The 17,482-nt window shown below is 34.4% G+C and overlaps 4 protein-coding genes across 4 annotated transcripts; 3 read left to right on the forward strand and 1 right to left on the reverse strand.

The window, feature by feature from the left end:
- Nucleotides 1–201: 201 nt before the first annotated feature.
- LOC136414282 (uncharacterized protein C1orf131 homolog) lies at nucleotides 202–991 on the forward strand. Its single transcript, XM_066398204.1, has 2 exons — nucleotides 202–594; nucleotides 677–991. Exons 1-2 carry the CDS (start codon nucleotides 336–338, stop codon nucleotides 904–906), a joined length of 489 nt encoding a protein of 162 aa, XP_066254301.1. The 5' UTR covers nucleotides 202–335; the 3' UTR covers nucleotides 907–991.
- Nucleotides 992–3,702: 2,711 nt separating this feature from the next.
- Nucleotides 3,703–4,790, forward strand: LOC136414493 (CREB/ATF bZIP transcription factor-like). Its single transcript, XM_066398542.1, has 2 exons — nucleotides 3,703–3,924; nucleotides 3,988–4,790. Exons 1-2 carry the CDS (start codon nucleotides 3,841–3,843, stop codon nucleotides 4,741–4,743), a joined length of 840 nt encoding a protein of 279 aa, XP_066254639.1. The 5' UTR covers nucleotides 3,703–3,840; the 3' UTR covers nucleotides 4,744–4,790.
- Nucleotides 4,791–6,408: 1,618 nt separating this feature from the next.
- On the forward strand, nucleotides 6,409–7,602 carry LOC136414250 (dnaJ homolog subfamily C member 8). The gene is made up of 5 exons (XM_066398156.1): nucleotides 6,409–6,637; nucleotides 6,692–6,863; nucleotides 6,912–7,060; nucleotides 7,129–7,365; nucleotides 7,421–7,602. The coding sequence occupies exons 1-5, from the start codon at nucleotides 6,581–6,583 to the stop codon at nucleotides 7,532–7,534; spliced, it is 729 nt and encodes a 242-aa protein (XP_066254253.1). The 5' UTR covers nucleotides 6,409–6,580; the 3' UTR covers nucleotides 7,535–7,602.
- A 3,659-nt stretch (nucleotides 7,603–11,261) lies between these two features.
- On the reverse strand, nucleotides 11,262–17,451 carry Vps15 (vacuolar protein sorting 15). Its single transcript, XM_066398435.1, has 20 exons — nucleotides 17,291–17,451; nucleotides 16,957–17,235; nucleotides 16,742–16,905; nucleotides 16,522–16,690; nucleotides 16,319–16,472; nucleotides 16,091–16,267; nucleotides 15,793–16,044; nucleotides 15,299–15,734; nucleotides 15,096–15,244; nucleotides 14,767–15,035; nucleotides 14,532–14,718; nucleotides 14,170–14,384; nucleotides 13,917–14,119; nucleotides 13,477–13,726; nucleotides 13,244–13,423; nucleotides 13,064–13,185; nucleotides 12,822–13,007; nucleotides 12,207–12,376; nucleotides 11,958–12,151; nucleotides 11,262–11,900 (listed from the first exon to the last, which is right to left on the reverse strand). Exons 1-20 carry the CDS (start codon nucleotides 17,377–17,379, stop codon nucleotides 11,699–11,701), a joined length of 4,047 nt encoding a protein of 1,348 aa, XP_066254532.1. The 5' UTR covers nucleotides 17,380–17,451; the 3' UTR covers nucleotides 11,262–11,698.
- Nucleotides 17,452–17,482: the final 31 nt, after the last annotated feature.

Raw genomic sequence — 17,482 nt, forward strand, 5'->3', positions numbered from 1 at the left:
AAGTCGTTCGTATTTGTCGCGCTACTGGAATAAATCGACTTAGAAACCATTACAACTTACAGCTCAAAGGTACCACCATTCCATTCAACGTTGCCACAAATAATGAATTTTATCCTCACATATACAACCCGACATGTCATTCAAAATTGCCAAATGTCTAATTTGACAATTAACCATAACCCTAACGTCCTAAATGACCTACTTTCTTCACATTTCATTTTAAAAACAAATTGAAAACAATATTTGTTATTTTATTAATGAAAAGCTCACACAGAAGCCTTATTTTCATTTAAGCTCCCGATACATAGTTATTACAAATTCAAACTTAACTCCACATGGCAACAGATTTCGTGCCCACCCGAGCCTCACTTCTAAAGAAAAATGCAGCAGCGAACTACGAACAAGTGGATTTCACATCTCGTAAAGCTAAAACCAAAATTCCAATTGAATCCCTACATAAAGAAGTCTCCAATATAAGCCAGGAATTGGCTTTCAACTTACAAAAAGCAAAGCATGAGGTTGTTAAGTTTGGGATGTCAGGATTCAATTCAGTTAAGAAAGAGGAAGCTAAGATACAGCAGCTGATCAAATTAGGTGAGTTTAGATATTCATTATGATATTTTTTATTATGGAGCAAATTGATTTTAACAGAATTTTTTCTTCATTTTTTAATCAGGAGCAAAACCTCCAAAAAATAAATGCAAAAACTACAAAGAGTTATTAATGGATAAAAAAATTCAAAAAGATAAGGAGAAAAAGGAGCAGACTTTACAACAATTGGGCAAAAATAAAGTGGGAAAATCAACAGCAAAAGGAAAAAGTTTTGATCGGAAACGTAGGAGAAGGAAAGAAAATATTCTGGACATTTATGGAAAAATTTCAAAAGAAACTGCAACATTACAATAGCTGAAGCAATGTACAAAGTCATCTATTATATATTGACCACTGAGCTGTAGGACTTAATTGAAAAGATACCAAAAAGTCTTAAATACAGAATATATATGTTTTTAATTAAATTTTTATAACACAAAATTGAGTACAAAGCTTTTACAAATGAAAATTTTTTAAACAAATTATGTCTTTTTTATGTGACACTCCTATACTTCCATATTATTGAATAATCAGAAAGAGTATGACTAAATATTATACAGTGTGAAAGTTTTGAATGGAACAGTTCATATAATTAAGGTGCTATCATATGCAGCCAAAATCGTCAGACATGTTAATTTTAATTTTTTCTTGGGGTTTTTTTGATGATAAATTCATGTATACAGGGTAGTCCAAAAATTAGATATGACCTTTTTTTTTCAAATGGAAACACCTATTTATTATTTAATTTTTGAATTCTACACAAAATTCTAAGTGTGTTTCATGTACCATGTCTTATATCCAAATGCAACAGATCTCGAGAAATTTACTTTAAATTGAAAAAGTAACTAAAGAACCAATCAGAAACACATAAAAGGATATGTTCTTGAAGTGAGGAAAAATATACAGAGTATTCCATTTAAAAATGATAACTTTGTCTTAAACTTGATTTTTTAACTATTAAAAATACAAATGTTTTATATTTGTAACATTTTAATTTTTTTAATAAATCCATTAAGCTATGGATCACTATACAAGGTATTAATTTGAAAACTTAACAACAAAACACCCCCCCCCCCCCCCCTCTTCAAACTAGAAAGATTTTTAAAAAACGCCGAAACACATCGATTTTGTTAATGAGAGGGATCAATTTTTATGTAGATTTGACTATACCTCTTTCAACCCTTTACTTCTTACAACCACCTTCTCAAATATCTTAAATTCTAAAGGGGGTTAAGTTATACATCATTTTAAAAGGCTTTTCATTATTTGCATTTTGGTATCGCATTTGTTACGTTCGACAGTTACGTTATCAAGTTAGACGTCTGATAATTCTAAAATCAGTTTTCTGTTATTGTTTTGATCATGTTAAAACTAAGATTTTTTATTCAAACACATTTTATGATTAGATAATTGTGGTAATACATCAATTTACCATCAAAAGAAAAGATTCATTAATCATTGAAAGAAACGTTTATCAATCTAATAAATTTTCTCAATACTCAAAAGGACCCATCTAGTACATAAGTAGAAAATGAATTTTTTTATTGTTTATTTTTGTTTGCAATGGAATGCCATTTCGATAAATTTTTATATTATCTTGCATGGAAAATATTTACTTACGTATTGTACTGGTCGAAGTTAATAGGTATTCAAATTAGTTCAAACTTATTGCGATAATTCGTGTTATTGTAAGTAATTTTAAAAATGGTATACACAATTCAGTAAAGAACTGAAATTATTTTTATTTATAGAGATCAAGGAGGATGCGCATGAAGAACAGCGGAAATTTTTAATTATCGAAATCCTAATTCTAATATGAGTCACAGACACCTTTAAGACTTAACACACAGTTGAAATTGGAAGTACAAAAAAATCAATATTAGTTCCTGAAAAACTTTTGAAAATCTTTGAAACAGGTTTTGAATTAATTTAGTCTCGAAGCAGGGGCGTAAACAGATGAAACCTGAAACACAAAAACATTCAATATTTTATGATACCTGAAAAAAATTAACAAATGCAATACCAAAATGTAGAGAATGAAAAACCGTTTACAATGATATATCGTTTAACCCCCTTTATCACTTAAGATATTTGAGACAGTGGTTGTAGGGGGTAGAGGGTTGCAAGAGGCGCAGTGAATTCTACATACAAATTGTTCCCTCTCGATAACAAAATCGACACGTTCCGGCGATTTCTAAAAAATCTTTTTCGTTTCGAAATAGGGGTGGGAAGTTTTCAAATTGACACCCTGCATGATATCTGATCATATAAAGTTTTATAGTTATTTTTAAATTATTTGTTCTAACTTCAGCCGCTTACATAATGCTTATTTATTACACGAGTTCTTTTTCATATTTTTCCTTAAAAAAATATATTTGGCAAATAGTCATGTATTCATTATAAACATATTTATTTATATTTATCTCAGGGCTACAACAAAATACCAATTATAATACGCCTGTAGTTACTTATCTTACATATTTGTATCGTGCGAAAGTCGACACAAAAATCTCATGAATTTGGAGCCATAAGGGTATTACATTATATTGAAAATAGGGCGTTACGTCCCGTGGTTTTCTTTTTACTATATAACATTTTTAAATCCATTAGTCAGCTAGTTTACGTGGGGTTCAATGATGTGGTTTCAGCTCCTTCATATAATTCTCAGGATATGTTTTCCAGATTAAAATCGAAAGCACTTTAGAAGGAATGTCCCGGATAATATGGAATATGAGATAAGTTTCGATTGTTCTTTCAAAGATTGTCTAACATTTCTTTAGTAAATAGCACTGGATTGGAGAGTATTTGTTGTTGTAATTGAAAATAATTATGGCCAAAAGTTGTCGAAATACTAAGAAAATGATTAGAAAAATACAAGGACAACTAGAAATTGCAATAAACTCATTCGAAGCAACATTTTCTACATAGTCCACATTGTATACATCTAGTTACATATCGATATTGACAGAAATTAAATCGATATTTTTTCTCCAGCTAATTCTAGCACTTTCGAAACTGTTTGTAATTCATTCGAACAACTCGGAGGGGAGCTTATAAAAGCTAGTTCGAAAGCAAAACAAAGTTATTCTAAAGCGAAACATGCAAGGTTATTGAGTGAAGTTACTTAGAATTGTTTTTATTTTGAAACATTTCTTCGAATTTCTCTGTTAATAAAGTATTAACAAGTGGTGAAACAAAAATTGAAGTGTACGCAAAGTGTTAGTAATTTTTCAGAAGCCTGTAAGCAGAATGGTTTCCAACAGAAATCGCTACGTGTCGGAGAGCACGACGGATGACGAGACCGCAGACATGGAATATTTACCAAACAATCAGGTACTAAATACGACCACCAATTCTTCGATGTCAGAGGTATCTAACAGTTTCAATTCTCTATAGATAAAGCCACCAAGGAAGCCCACCAGAACCCCTAAATGCTTCTCCAAAAATGCCCTCATGGCCAGAGAGAATCGTCTCAAGAAAAAAATGTATATTACCAGCCTAGAGGAACAACTGGCTAGTTTGAGAAATGAGAATAAAAAGCTGTCTCATAGTGTTAACAGCCAATCCAGCACTATTGAGGAGCTGAGAAATGAAGTGAAGTATTTGAAGAGCATTCTGGCCAACAGCGAGGGCATTGGCAAACTTATTAAGGCCATTAATTCAAGTACTGGCATGCCTGTGTCCTCTTCAATTGAAGAAAAATCCTTTAGAACTGCTAGAGATGTTCCCATAGCTGAAAAAACTGTTCCAGAAATAACTAAAGCAAAAACTTTTAACACTAAATTTGACATCACTAGGCATCCTTGGGAAGAAACCAACTTAAATAAACCATATGAAAACTACCCTACGCCAGAATCCACAGACTCTTACTATGGAAGTTCAGAATTTGATGAGCTGAACAATGATGGTCTTTTACTAGACATAGACATTCCTATTGAAATGGAAAGTGGAGAATTGCTGGATATAATTGATGAAAGAGCTTTGGATTCTCCAATGATTCCTCTGGCAGCACCCATAAAAACTGAATTAGGAGTTAAAGTCAAAGAAGAAGAGGATGTCGGAGTGTGCCTGCATGTATCAAAGAATAAAGTTTCCTTGGAGTTTTGTCCCTCCTGTAGTGATAAAGCTTTGCAAGGCTGGGCAAGGAAATGAAGTGGAAAGTGATTTAAATGAATTTGTGGCTGTGGTTTGCTAGATGTTGTACACAAAATTTCTGTGTCGTTTCAAGTCAGACTAAATGGTTGAAACCATTTAGTTGACATTTAATGGAAGTGCCAGTTTGGTTTTATTTTTAAAGTTTAAATTTTTAGGAAATGTTGTGAATTGTTGAGAAATGAAGAGATATTTAGGAGGGACTTGAGACGTCATGCCCTCCCCTATACCTACTTCACCATCATTATTTAAGAATACAGGTACTTTTTTATGTATTTTATGTGTGTGTGTGTGTGTGTGTGGAGAGCATTTTTTAATTTACTGTAGTAAATATTACTCTCCTGCATATGTTATTCCTATTAAATATATACATATACTATCAATGGAATATTTCACATTAAAGAAAATATAAACTTTTGCCAGGCAAATATTTATATTTTTAGTCTGTGTTGGACGTACTTATGAGCTTTAATCTAGGCTGTAGTAGGTTTTAAATGTTAGTTTCTTAAAAGAAAAATATCTAAAAAAAATGCATCTTATTTTTCATAATATGGTACCATATTGTACATATGTATTTCTTAGTAGATTGTTTCATATAAAAGACTGATTATATTTAAATCTTTAGTTTCTTTTTGAAATTAACACTGTTTTCTTAAAGACCTATTTAAAAAATGCTCTCAAATTGGTTCTTCTAATTAATAGACCTACAATAATATATATTTTTAATTTTTCAGTTAACATTGTACTAAGATGGGACTAATGCTGCCTCTTTAATTATTAATAATGAGAAGCACAAAAAACTATAAATTTTAATAAACAGGGTTAAGTTTTAGGAGGCTCCCTTTCTGCATTTTCCTTCTACTGGATTTTTTTATATTTCAGGGTTTTGTATTATTAATAAACATCTTTGGTTGAAAAAACCGGTCTTCTTATTTCCCAAAGTTCAAAAACAATCTTTAAAATAAAGTAGAAAGTTTTTCTTTTTCAAATTCTTTATGAAGGAATTTTGTTTTCCTCAGCTATGTTACACAATCAAATTACTAGATGTAAACAAATTTACACTGGAATTCCCGCAGTCCAAAGTTCATCACATGATCCAATTTATTTCGAACTTGCTAGAAGACGAACTACGAATACTACAATACCCAGAAAATTCAAGAACATCGATCCTAAAAGTTCGAACTATCGATATAGAAGTGTTGATACGATATCGAGAAAATATAGGATTCTTCATTAATAGACCATTAATATGATATATTGAAAATAGAAATGCTTTAGAGCCCCCAACAAACATGCAACGATGTTCTTGGAAAATGTGAAATTATTCTTTGAATCACTCATGAAGCAATAAAGCAAGAGGGACTGACATGCATATAGCTTTTCCATTTACAAGTAGATGTAAACATTCCTCGCATCCAATAATTTCCCATTTTTTTAAATCAGTGTGTATTAATAATATCATTAATAGATTTGAGAAACTGGTAGAAGCACAGGTTATTGTTGAAAAAACCTAAAATATAAAATTACTCATTGCAATAAGTTCACGAAGTGTCAGATATATTATCTGAGATTGAGGATTTTTTAGATGAAGCGGCCATCCAACGTTGCCATTCACGTTGCTCTAGTAATAAAAGGAAGCCCTGTCATATAAATTCTGACAGAAATCAAAAATGTGAGAACATCCAATCCATTTTTTAAAATGAAAACAATACAATGACACAATAACAAATATTAGGGAAAATCCTCCGAATTACATGAGTTCTGGTTAGTTGTAACATTTAATTTAAGAAGTTTTAACATTATTTTCAATATTGCATACAAAATTGCCTGAGAGAACATGACGTCGGGCACTAGTTCCAATCCAGACGATAGATTTGATTCATTTTACAATGAAGTAAGTGCTGGTTCTAAACAACCCTCACACCCTCTTTGTAAAGATACTTTCCAGGTGAAGGAGATCGAGAAACGAGACTCGGTCCTGACTCCGAAGCAGCAGATTGAAAGGCTGCTTCGACCAGGGGCCACATACAGAAATCTTAATCCTTTTGATGTGCTTCAAGTCGAACCTGACACCCCTTTAGAAGAGATTAAGAAGAAATACAGAAGACTTTCAATATTGGGTGAGAATTCCCGGCTCTGAGATTTGTTGGGAAACATAGAGGTTTTAGTGCATCCTGACAAAAACCAGGATGATCCAGACAGAGCCCAGCAAGCCTTTGAGGCTGTAAACAAGGCATGGAAAACATTAGAAAGTGATGACACTCGGAAGAAATGCATGGATATTATTGAGGAGGCTGTTGGACGCACAGATCTGATGGTATTGTAGCCTTAACATTTCATGCAGTTGGGTCGGTTTCTAGATTAGATTAAACATGAACGTTCTAGTTGGCAGAGAAGCGTAAAAAAGCCAAAAAAGAAGGGAAAAGCGGGGTTCCGGAGGACGATCCCGAAAAATACAAACACGCTGTTTATGTTTTGACAATGAAACTGTTTGCAGATCTGGAAAGGAAACGACGTGACTTAGCGGGGCGCGACATGGAGGAAAGGAAACGCAAGAGAGAACAAGAGATTGAGGATGAGGAGAAGGCCAAAGTGGAGAAGGAGTGGCAAAAGAATTTTGAGGTTTGAGGGATTGGGACTTAATAGAAGGCAGATGTTGTGAGGCATTAAATTGTAGGAATCAAGGCAAAATAGAGTAAATAGCTGGCAGAGTTTCCAGGCTCAAGGCAAGAATAAGACCAAGAAGATGAAGGCCTTTAAACCGCCAAAAAACAAACCCGAATCCAGATAAAGAGACCTTAATTTAATAACTTAATTGTAAGTTTGTAGTTCTTGAAAAAATATAAAAATTTCAGTGGATGGCGTGTTGGAGACACATGTCTCTGATTAAAGAAAATTATATATACCTAGTGGTCCCACCTAATAGGTTAAACTTCATCCACATATTATTTCTGAAAAAATACTACAATTTGGCTAAATTTGTCTTAAATGAAAGTTTGCAGTGTTCGATATACAGAGTGTCAAAGTTTCAATTTTTTTTTTTATTTAGTCTATAACTGGCAATTTTTGAGATCTTTTATTGAAATGTTAATATAAGGATATGAATTTAGGTTTACTCTACTAGATAGATCAACTGATTACCAGAATCTACAGGATGATACTTTCCATGGAGTCAGATACCTTTTTACCCTAGCTAAATCTTTTCTATTGCGCCAGTCACAATTTCTTTTTAAAAAATTTAATTATCTGCCACTTTGACATACCATTTTATTTTTACATGCTATGCTGAGTATATACAGGGTGTCCCAGATAAGGATGAACAGCATGGGGATCTCGGAAACGGTAATAGATACAAAATGGTTTAAATTGGGAAAAAGTTAGGCAATTTAAAGCAAATTAATAATCTGTTTTTATATCGACGAAATTCCGAATGGTTACGAAGATATCCGGAAAAAAACGAATTTGGCGGTTTTCGTTTTTTGCAAATAACTCTTATACGGTTATAGTTAGAGGAATAAAAGTTTTACATTATTAAAGCACTTTTTTGAGAACTGTTTAGCAGTGTTGCCAGTTTTCTTGTTACATCCTTACTTTCGGAGAAAAATGAGTAAACTTTTGATTTTCATATGGGCGTGATATCAATTATTTATATTTTCAAAATCGTCATAAAATTCCCTTTTCAGCCATGCATTACATTTAATATTTTTCTCAGAAACTCTATGAGTTATAGCCATTAAAGCATTTTTTGATAAGTAGGCCATGATTTTGACTTATAGTAATGGTGCACATTAAATAAATGAATGCTGTGGAAACGTCAACATTATTTAAAAGTATAAATATATTACTGGTATCACCCTAAAATTAAAAAAATAATTGTTTCAAATTATGTATTTAATAACAACAATGCGGCTAAACTTGGATCGAATCAAAATCTCAAATTATAACAAATGTTCAAATAAACCACCATTATTTTCCAGGCATAGGTATGCTTATCAAAAAATGCTTTAATGGCTATAACTCATAGAGTTTCTGAGAAAAATATTAAATGTAATGCATGGCTGAAAAGGGAATTTTATGACGATTTTGAAAATATAAATAATTGATATCACGCCCATATGAAAATCAAAAGTTTACTCATTTTTCTCCGAAAGTAAGGATGTAACAAGAAAACTGGCAACACTGCTAAACAGTTCTCAAAAAAGTGCTTTAATAATGTAAAACTTTTATTCCTCTAACTATAACCGTATAAGAGTTATTTGCAAAAAACGAAAACCGCCAAATTCGTTTTTTTCCGGATATCTTCGTAACCATTCGGAATTTCGTCGATATAAAAACAGATTATTAATTTGCTTTAAATTGCCCAACTTTTTCCCAATTTAAACCATTTTGTATCTATTACCGTTTCCAAGATCCCCATGCTGTTCATCCTTATCTGGGACACCCTGTATAGTGCGTCTAAGACCAGGATATCCAACATGAGGATCCAGGAAATATTAATAGGTACAGATTTGGTTGAACGTGAGAAAAATTGCGCACTGAAGGGAGTAGATTCACGGCGTAGTGATGTAGTCAAAGATTCATGAGATACCTTACTAATGTAGTTGTGCTTTAGTGAATGAAAGTGACAAATAATTTTTTCTTTTGTGATGAAAGTGAATGTTGCTGATGCTAATAATATTCGAAAATGCCTTCCTACTTCAATGCTAAATAGAACAACCTGATCTCTCACGTTAAGTCACGGTTTAATTATTTGCTCTTTCTGTTTAATTTACTCTAAATAAAGGGAGATTCCATTGGGTGGTGTAACACTCAAAATGATGTGATGATGTAAAATGGGTCTTTGGCTTAAATTAAAAGAAGACTTTCTGATTGTTGTTTTATGAAGTTTACGGATAGGTTATGACAAGCCAACAAAAACGTCACAGTTGGATGGTGCCCCATTCAAGATGGGGTGACGGGAATAGAAAATTTGGCTAAGATGAGTTTGTGGTTTAAATTAAAAGGGGCACTTATGATTGTTGTTTTTGGAGTTTATAGGTAAATGTAACACTTTACCATATCAAATTTTTCTTCAGATGTTTTGTACTATTTTACAATACCAAATGTTAAAAATATAAGATTTCAAAAAGTTTGACGAGTATCATGTTTGACTCGTGCGTTCTAATTTATCTAAAGTTTCCTTAATTACTAATTTTGGTTAAAATATTAATTAAAAAGTAAAAATATTTACCAAAAGCAGCAGGAACTGGACGGTGGACATCTTAAACTGGCTGGACCGACACAGAAACAGTTGCACATATGAGTTTTCAAATGTTAAAGGCGCATTGGTGGCCACAAATTTTTAACGGTTCAATGGCGGAAGCATTAAAATTTCATGCATTCAAAATTATTATTAGGAAGAATAAAGTCAAGTTTTAATCTAGAGGAAAGGCAAATATAGAGTGAAATAACCAAAATAACAACTAAGGTTTCACTAAAAATTGTCCTATTTTTTCGTGAGTTAAAACGAAGGTTAATCAAAAATACCGCGAAGCCTAACAAACAACTGACTGACAACAGATTAACAAGTGAATTTATCCTGTGACACATCAACGCCTGCTTGACGGTTTTTTAAAATAATTTCTATTACTATACTATAATGGATCTTATTTAAACTCTTTCTTGTATAGATCAGATCCTATCTGTATATTATCAGAGCTATAGGTGATCAAGATGAAATTTCCTGTAAAAGATCACGGTTAGATATTAACACTGTGGCGTGTCCAAAGTTGAATATCCTTATCCTCCTACTGAATACGACTAATAACATTTAATTACATACGATGTTCAGACAGTTCTTCTAGTCTCTTTCTAATATTTCAGAATAATATCAATATAAAACTTATTAACCACCATTAGAAAAGCCGCTCATTTTTTAAAATGAAGAAATGTCAATCATAAACGCAGGGCATTAATTAAGCCATTTCCTATTTAGCAGCAAACATCTTACAGAGTACTGATAACAGATCCAAAACATGTCTCGGACATTTCAAAGTAACTCTTTTCTTTATTGAATTCCGGTGTATGTTGTAAACAATAATTAGTACGGTTTAACTATTACCTTCGTTTTAATTACTTTGCGGTAGAGTTACTGACTTTCAACGTAAATAGGTTTTCGGCCAGTATCTACTAATAAATCAATATTATTAATAGATGCCACTATCTATTAATGATATTGATTTCTCCATACTATTGTTCGTACAAGTAATTGCTTTTTTAAAAAAGTTATTAAAAAAAAACATTAGGCCTTTACTTTATAACATTCTACTTTGTTGTATGTCATCTTTAATTTACATTTAACAAAGGTACCTACTTTTTGAGTTGAGAAGTTACCGCATGGTGTAATCCCCCAGTATCTGTGGTATTAGCTAGGTCGGCCTAAATTTAAGTTAAACGTGAACTTAAATGCACAGTAAAGTTAGTTCAAACAGTTTTTTATGCATGAGGTGCAAAATAGCAAAATAAATTGTTTTTACCCACAATAAATGAAATAGCAATTTCTCCTTAAAGACAAAAGAAACAAAAAATTAGTCCCTCATTCTCATAATCTTAATGATTAGAAAAGAAACATATCTTTGGCTCTTATCTGTACATAAATTCTTAATCTAATTATTATTTGATGTTATACCTACCTACACAAGAATACATTTTGTGCAATTAGCACTAATGGGCCTCATAAATTCTGCAATTTATTGCAACTGAATCTCTTTCATACTCGCCGTACATGATTATATTTTAATTTATTAAAAAATTAGGAATAAGTAAGCAATTTCCGTGCTAATGTATTTATATATTTTTGTTTTGAATTTATGTAACGACACATCTTTTCACCGATGAAAGTATTGTTGGACAAAGATCCCAGAAAGAACAAATCTTAAAGAATTTTCTCTAATATACTATTCAATAATGATCACATCTATTTGGAAACCTTAATAACTCCATCCCTGGATGCGGTTATGGTAAAATACTGACTGCCTTTGCACAAGATTATGTCGGAAATGCAGTCTTTGTGCCCCGCAGGAGGTGATTCCGGCCCACCCCTGGGTACGTCCTCAGTCTTGTCTTTTGGTAAAGTGTTCGCGGATTCCTCATAAACTACATCAGTCCCATCAATCAACCTGGGGAAATACACCTGTATAACCTCCTTTTCGGTGATATTTTGAAAAACTACTAACCTACTACGATAGGACAAGGTGGTGCCCAGTGGATCTCCAGCTGCAGGTAAAGCCAAATAGCTCTCAGATGGACTGGCTAAATTCCAAAACCTCAATCTTTGATCAGTGCCTCCTGACAACAAAAAGGGAGATCTGTCTATGCAGCCGTACGAGGCGTACATGGCGCACACACTGTGACTGGTCTGTTGATTGGCCTAAAATGTTTAAAATTGCCCATTTCACGGTATAAAGCGAGTTAGGGTTTGTTACATGGCTAAGTTTAGAAAGGGGCGGAGTGGTGCTGCCCCAAAGTACTTTCTGCCTTGAACCACTTTCTAAATTCCACATGGAAATTTCGTTGTTGCCCTGCACACTCGATATTAACCAAGAATTTTCGGTCGGATGTGGGATCACTTTTCTTATTCGTACCGCCGAACCGCCTTAAAAGAAGAAAATGCATTCGTATGAACAAACGTGATCACTTTACTGGGACTATGATTTTTTAAAATTTACAATTGTACCAACCATCTGTCTTTTTTTAATCAACTTCGTCCCTGTCTTTTTATTGCAAAAGATTGTGCTCAAAAACCCAGTAAAGACACCCAAGCACCTCAAAATACTATTGTTTGTCGTTAGAAGTTTTCGGAAAGACAAGTCTAATTTAGATGAATCTCCAATTACTGATTTTTTAACTAGTCGAATTGGCTGAGTATAATCGAAATCAATCCGATCTACATCAGTGTTTACGAAAAAGATGTTTATTTTGTTTGTGTGGCAAATAAAGGCAATGCACAATACAGTGACTATATTTAGCCTAAATTTGTTCATAGTACACAAATGTTTTTTCTAATAATTATGGTTGTATTTCTCATAATGAATACTTACTTGTCGGCAATGAAATAGTGGTTATCGGCAACCTAAACCTCAAATCCCATAAAGTGTGTACTCCGTCACTGGTGCCTAAGGCCAGCCAATTCTGATGGGTATCCAAGCAAAAGGTGGTAATTACCCCTTGCCGTACACCATTAGACAATCTCCAGGACACTCCTGGTGCTCGCAAATCCCAACCCACTACAACAATACTCATCATTCAATCTAAAAATTTACTTCTACCGCAGAAATATTACCCAAATCCCCATATAAGGTGGCATAGACCACAGTGCTGTGAGTGCCTGGATCTAGACATTGCAAATCTACTGCTAGGCCTTCGTCGTATTGATCCAACTGTCTATGCTGAAGTACGTTCATTCTATTGAAAAAAATGTATTAAAAAAATATATTGGAGGTTTCTATGGTTTAAATCTCACTTGGAACTGGTGGAATCTATCCTTAAAATGCCCATCCACCCATTATGGCAAGAGGCGGCTAGTGACTGACCGCCATCGCACACCGCCAATCCAGTGGCAGGTGACGTGTTCGGCAATCTAAATTGCTGTCTAGATCTATTTGCAAATCCGTTGTTTTCGAATGAAGAACAATCCCAAAATCTGCGAAATGTTCTAATATAACAGTCTGAAAGTAATTATTTCTGTTATCGTACCTAATAGTTCCATCAGTGGAACCGCTAGCAAAGAAAGAAGTGTCAGACACTCGACACAGTTTGACAACAGCGGCTTTGTGTTCGTGTAGGTGTGCCACCAAAATACCACGAGGGTGCCACCCAGGGGGTGGCAGCTGTGGTTTCCAGGCCGCCTGTTCCGCCCACTCTCGATTGCGTAGCGCTTCGTAGTAGTGGTTCTGTTGAATAGCCTTCAATTTGTTGAGTTCGACTTGACAGGTAGACGGTTTACCTATGTGGGAATCGATAAATAGATAATAACGTTTATTCAAAACAAATAATTACAAGTAACTTTTATATTCAAACATGTCAACAAAAATAACATTACTTACACGATTTTAACATTCTGGAAATGTTAATTAAAACTATATGGCTCTATATTAGCTCTACAGCTCTCTGCGTAGTTTAATTATCTTACTTACACTGTATGAAACTTTTTTCATGTAAACTCGACGCGTCCGTAGTGGTGCTCACGAATTGTGTGAGTTGGTTGTCAGGGGGAGGCGAGGACGGTCTACTATTGGTCGATTCCGACTGTCTCGTCGATACTTCAGATCCATAGTTCCAGTCCGAGTGGACGTTGATATCGACCGAGCCCATTGTGCTTGTCCTTGGCAGCTCAGCTCTACATAAAACATAATGAAAAACCCAACGAAGATGATCAGCGAAACTGACCTAACGAATTCACTCTTATTAGCCTCGCTGAACGTGAACTTTCTAACACTGATGCCATCACCATGGCTGTCCATATCTGTTTTCCCATCGTACTTCTTCAGTTTAGCATCCAAACTGCTTCGGTGCTTCTGAATTTTTTGTAAATGGTCCCGCATTTTCAACAGATATTCCTCCACTTCTTCTGTCATCCCATTTGCTTCCAAGCGACTAAAGAGCTACGAAATTTAATGGTTAGCAATGCTGCTATACTAGGTGTCCCAAGCAATTAATAATTTGTTTTTAAGGTTCTTGATTTTTGTATTGTTATATTAATTTTTTTTAAATTGGAACACTCGTTATACAAATATTAAAGAATCTCATACAGTCCTTAAATTGGAAACTTGTTTCAATCCATCATAATGCGGCGTCATCCCTGATTTGATGCAATCTCGCGTATGTTTTCTTTCCGCCAATTCTTCCATTATCTGGCTGATATCTTTGTCTTTTATTACGTTGTCGTAGACAACGCGAGGAATTGGAGACACCAGTGAATCGAGCAGAAGCTCCGACCTAAAACTCATCTCATACTCAACTTATCAACTCAAACATCAAACATACTTGTCAATTTGTATAAGTTTATGTTTCATGTAGAGCTGCAAATGAGGCATGACCTTGCACTGTACGTCTAAAATGCTTAATTTTCGCCCAGCTTTGGCTACGAAACCACATACGGCCTCTCTTATCCATAAATTCGGGTGTACCAGGAAGTAGGAACATTCAATTATTAGTTCGCACAATGCGGAGGTTGTAACGAGGTCAAATTCGGTCAGAGAGGCCATGGCAATAATTGCTTTTCTTATGACAAATTCTGAGCTATCTGTCAGACCCTTCAACATGATTAAGATAGTCAAGTTCGGATTAATTTATTTAAATTAGTAAAGTCTTACCAGCAATAACAATGGCGTGAGAATGCTTAAACAATGCCATCCAATGTATGAACTGACCCCCACAATAGAATCAAAGAAGGCCTTTCGCAGCTGAGTGTCCTCTTTGTCATTGAGAAAGGTGATCATGTGAGATAAAATGATGTCATTAGCTGAAAGCACATTAGGTATATCTACTAACCAAAAAATTTATCAGTTAAATTAACCTATAGCTTTCCCAAAAAATATACACAGCTTGTGTATACCACTATTTAATAGTGCCTGTTTTACTATACTGTGTGTGTCGGTCAACAGTGCGCTAACCGTCTGTTGAACCATTTCCTGCAATGCCTGCAATTCTAGCTCGTAGTTGAACATGTGTTCATTGTCCGTTTTATCAAGCCCCTCTTCTCCGTACCAAATGTTCTGGATCTGGTCCAGATACCTCAAGGCAATTTCAGCGAGATCGTTGATGTTCCTGGCATATGCAGCTCGCACGCAGGCATTAGGATCAGTGGCCAATTGGGCTAATTCTGGTAGGATGTACTCAGGGAAAACATTAGCATCCGATCTGGGCAGGCGTTGCACTAAATTTAAGCACTTGGTGATGGTGTTTATGGTGAAGATTTTCACTCTAGAGTTGCTGTCATGGGCCAAATACATCTACCCAAGAAAAAAGACATATTGATATTAAGAATGTGAGGAGATATAGGAAATATACCAGGTATGGAAGAATTCTGTCAAGGATAGTTTCATCACTGGCATGTTGAGCCAATTCCAATAAAATTTCCAAACTAAACAGTTTCGATGGTGACTCATGAAGGCCTCGAATGCATGAAGTAACCAAAGAGGTAATCAACACTAAGCCCTCGCATTCACCTCTTTGCTCATACTTCTCAACATCTCGTTTTTCATTCCCATCCTCATCCTCAGAATCCAGATCATCAGGAGACTTTCTAACTGGGCCCAAAAACTAAACAAAAATAGTATAATATGACTTGCACACATAAAATAAAAACCTTGAAAATGTTGGCAATGTCTCCTTTTAGCCTGATGATCTTTTCATCAGCAGATAATATAGGATTGCTGGAGAAGATGAGCATGTATGACTGCAGAAACGTATAAAAATATTGAGGAAATAGTGTGCCACGATAAAGGTCCAGATAATCTTCTGCAGAAAGACGTTTAGCAGGTTCCTGTTGAGTTGTGTTAATTTCGAAAAAAAAAACACTTAAAGCATTCCATACCCGATCAATCATACTGGCAATTAAATTACGTAGATTCAAATCCTCCAGTCTATCGAGATGCTTTTGAGGAGAATACTTTCCAGATCGATATGCCAGTAACTGTGAATAGTCAAAAGGGAAATGCAGCTCATTCCAAAGCTCTAATAAGGCACAACTATAAACTAACAAGTTATTTAATGAATTTAGGCTATTAAAAACCATACCCTGCTGAAAATATGTCCATTGAAGGGTTCAGATCACCAGATTCACACAAAGTTTCAGAAATTACAGCACTCATTTTGCTGGTGCCCAAATTTGCTGAACTCAGAAATCTTTCTGGAGCTATATAACAAGTTCTCCTTCGAGAAGTGTCAAAGAAGTACGAATAATCTCCTGAAATGTTTTTACATCATTTCTGCTCATTGTATTGGAAAATAAACACACCAGGATTATCTATAGGTAAAAATGTGGGCTTAAATGAGGCAAAATCCACTAACATCACCCAATTCCAGGATGTAACTGTGATGTTTTCTAATTTAATATCTCCATGACACACTCCTACTTTGTGGCATTGGTGTAGGGCATATAAGATTTGAAATGTAATCCACCTATATTTATCATAATAATCATTAACATGTGTTATACAAATCCTAACTTACCTTTTTTCAATATCGGTTAAAAAAGGACGGGTGCTAATTCTGTCATAAAGACTGTATTTGACATATTCTCGCATAAATAAAGCAGCTTTGTCTGTAATTATGAATCTCTGATAAGGAGAGCAATTAACAGCGGTAGAGAGTAGTTTTCTAATCTCCTCCAAACGGTCTTTGTAGACTTGCAAGGGTAAGGTGGGGTCTCTTACAATGAAAAGTTTGGCTACGAGAGGTCCTTCTTGAGAGTGTACTCGAGCAACTTTTAGGAATCGAGTGCTTCCTAAACTAGAATTAGAAAAAAACAATTAGTTAGAAGATTTGTTGAGTTCTGTTGTCTTACCTCTTATCAAAAGTAATCTCCTGGTGCTCCTTTAGGTACCATTCAACAGTATGTATGGGGGTAAGCATTGCTGCCTGCTGATTCCCCATGATGAATTTTTAAAGGAGCTCTCTTATATGATTGGGACAAAATTCTTAACTAATAAACGTTCTGTGCATCTATGTATTTACAACAATAAAATTATAATAGAGT

This window comes from Euwallacea similis, chromosome 17 (genome assembly GCF_039881205.1).
Source record: "Euwallacea similis isolate ESF13 chromosome 17, ESF131.1, whole genome shotgun sequence".
Taxonomy (NCBI): domain Eukaryota; kingdom Metazoa; phylum Arthropoda; class Insecta; order Coleoptera; family Curculionidae; genus Euwallacea; species Euwallacea similis.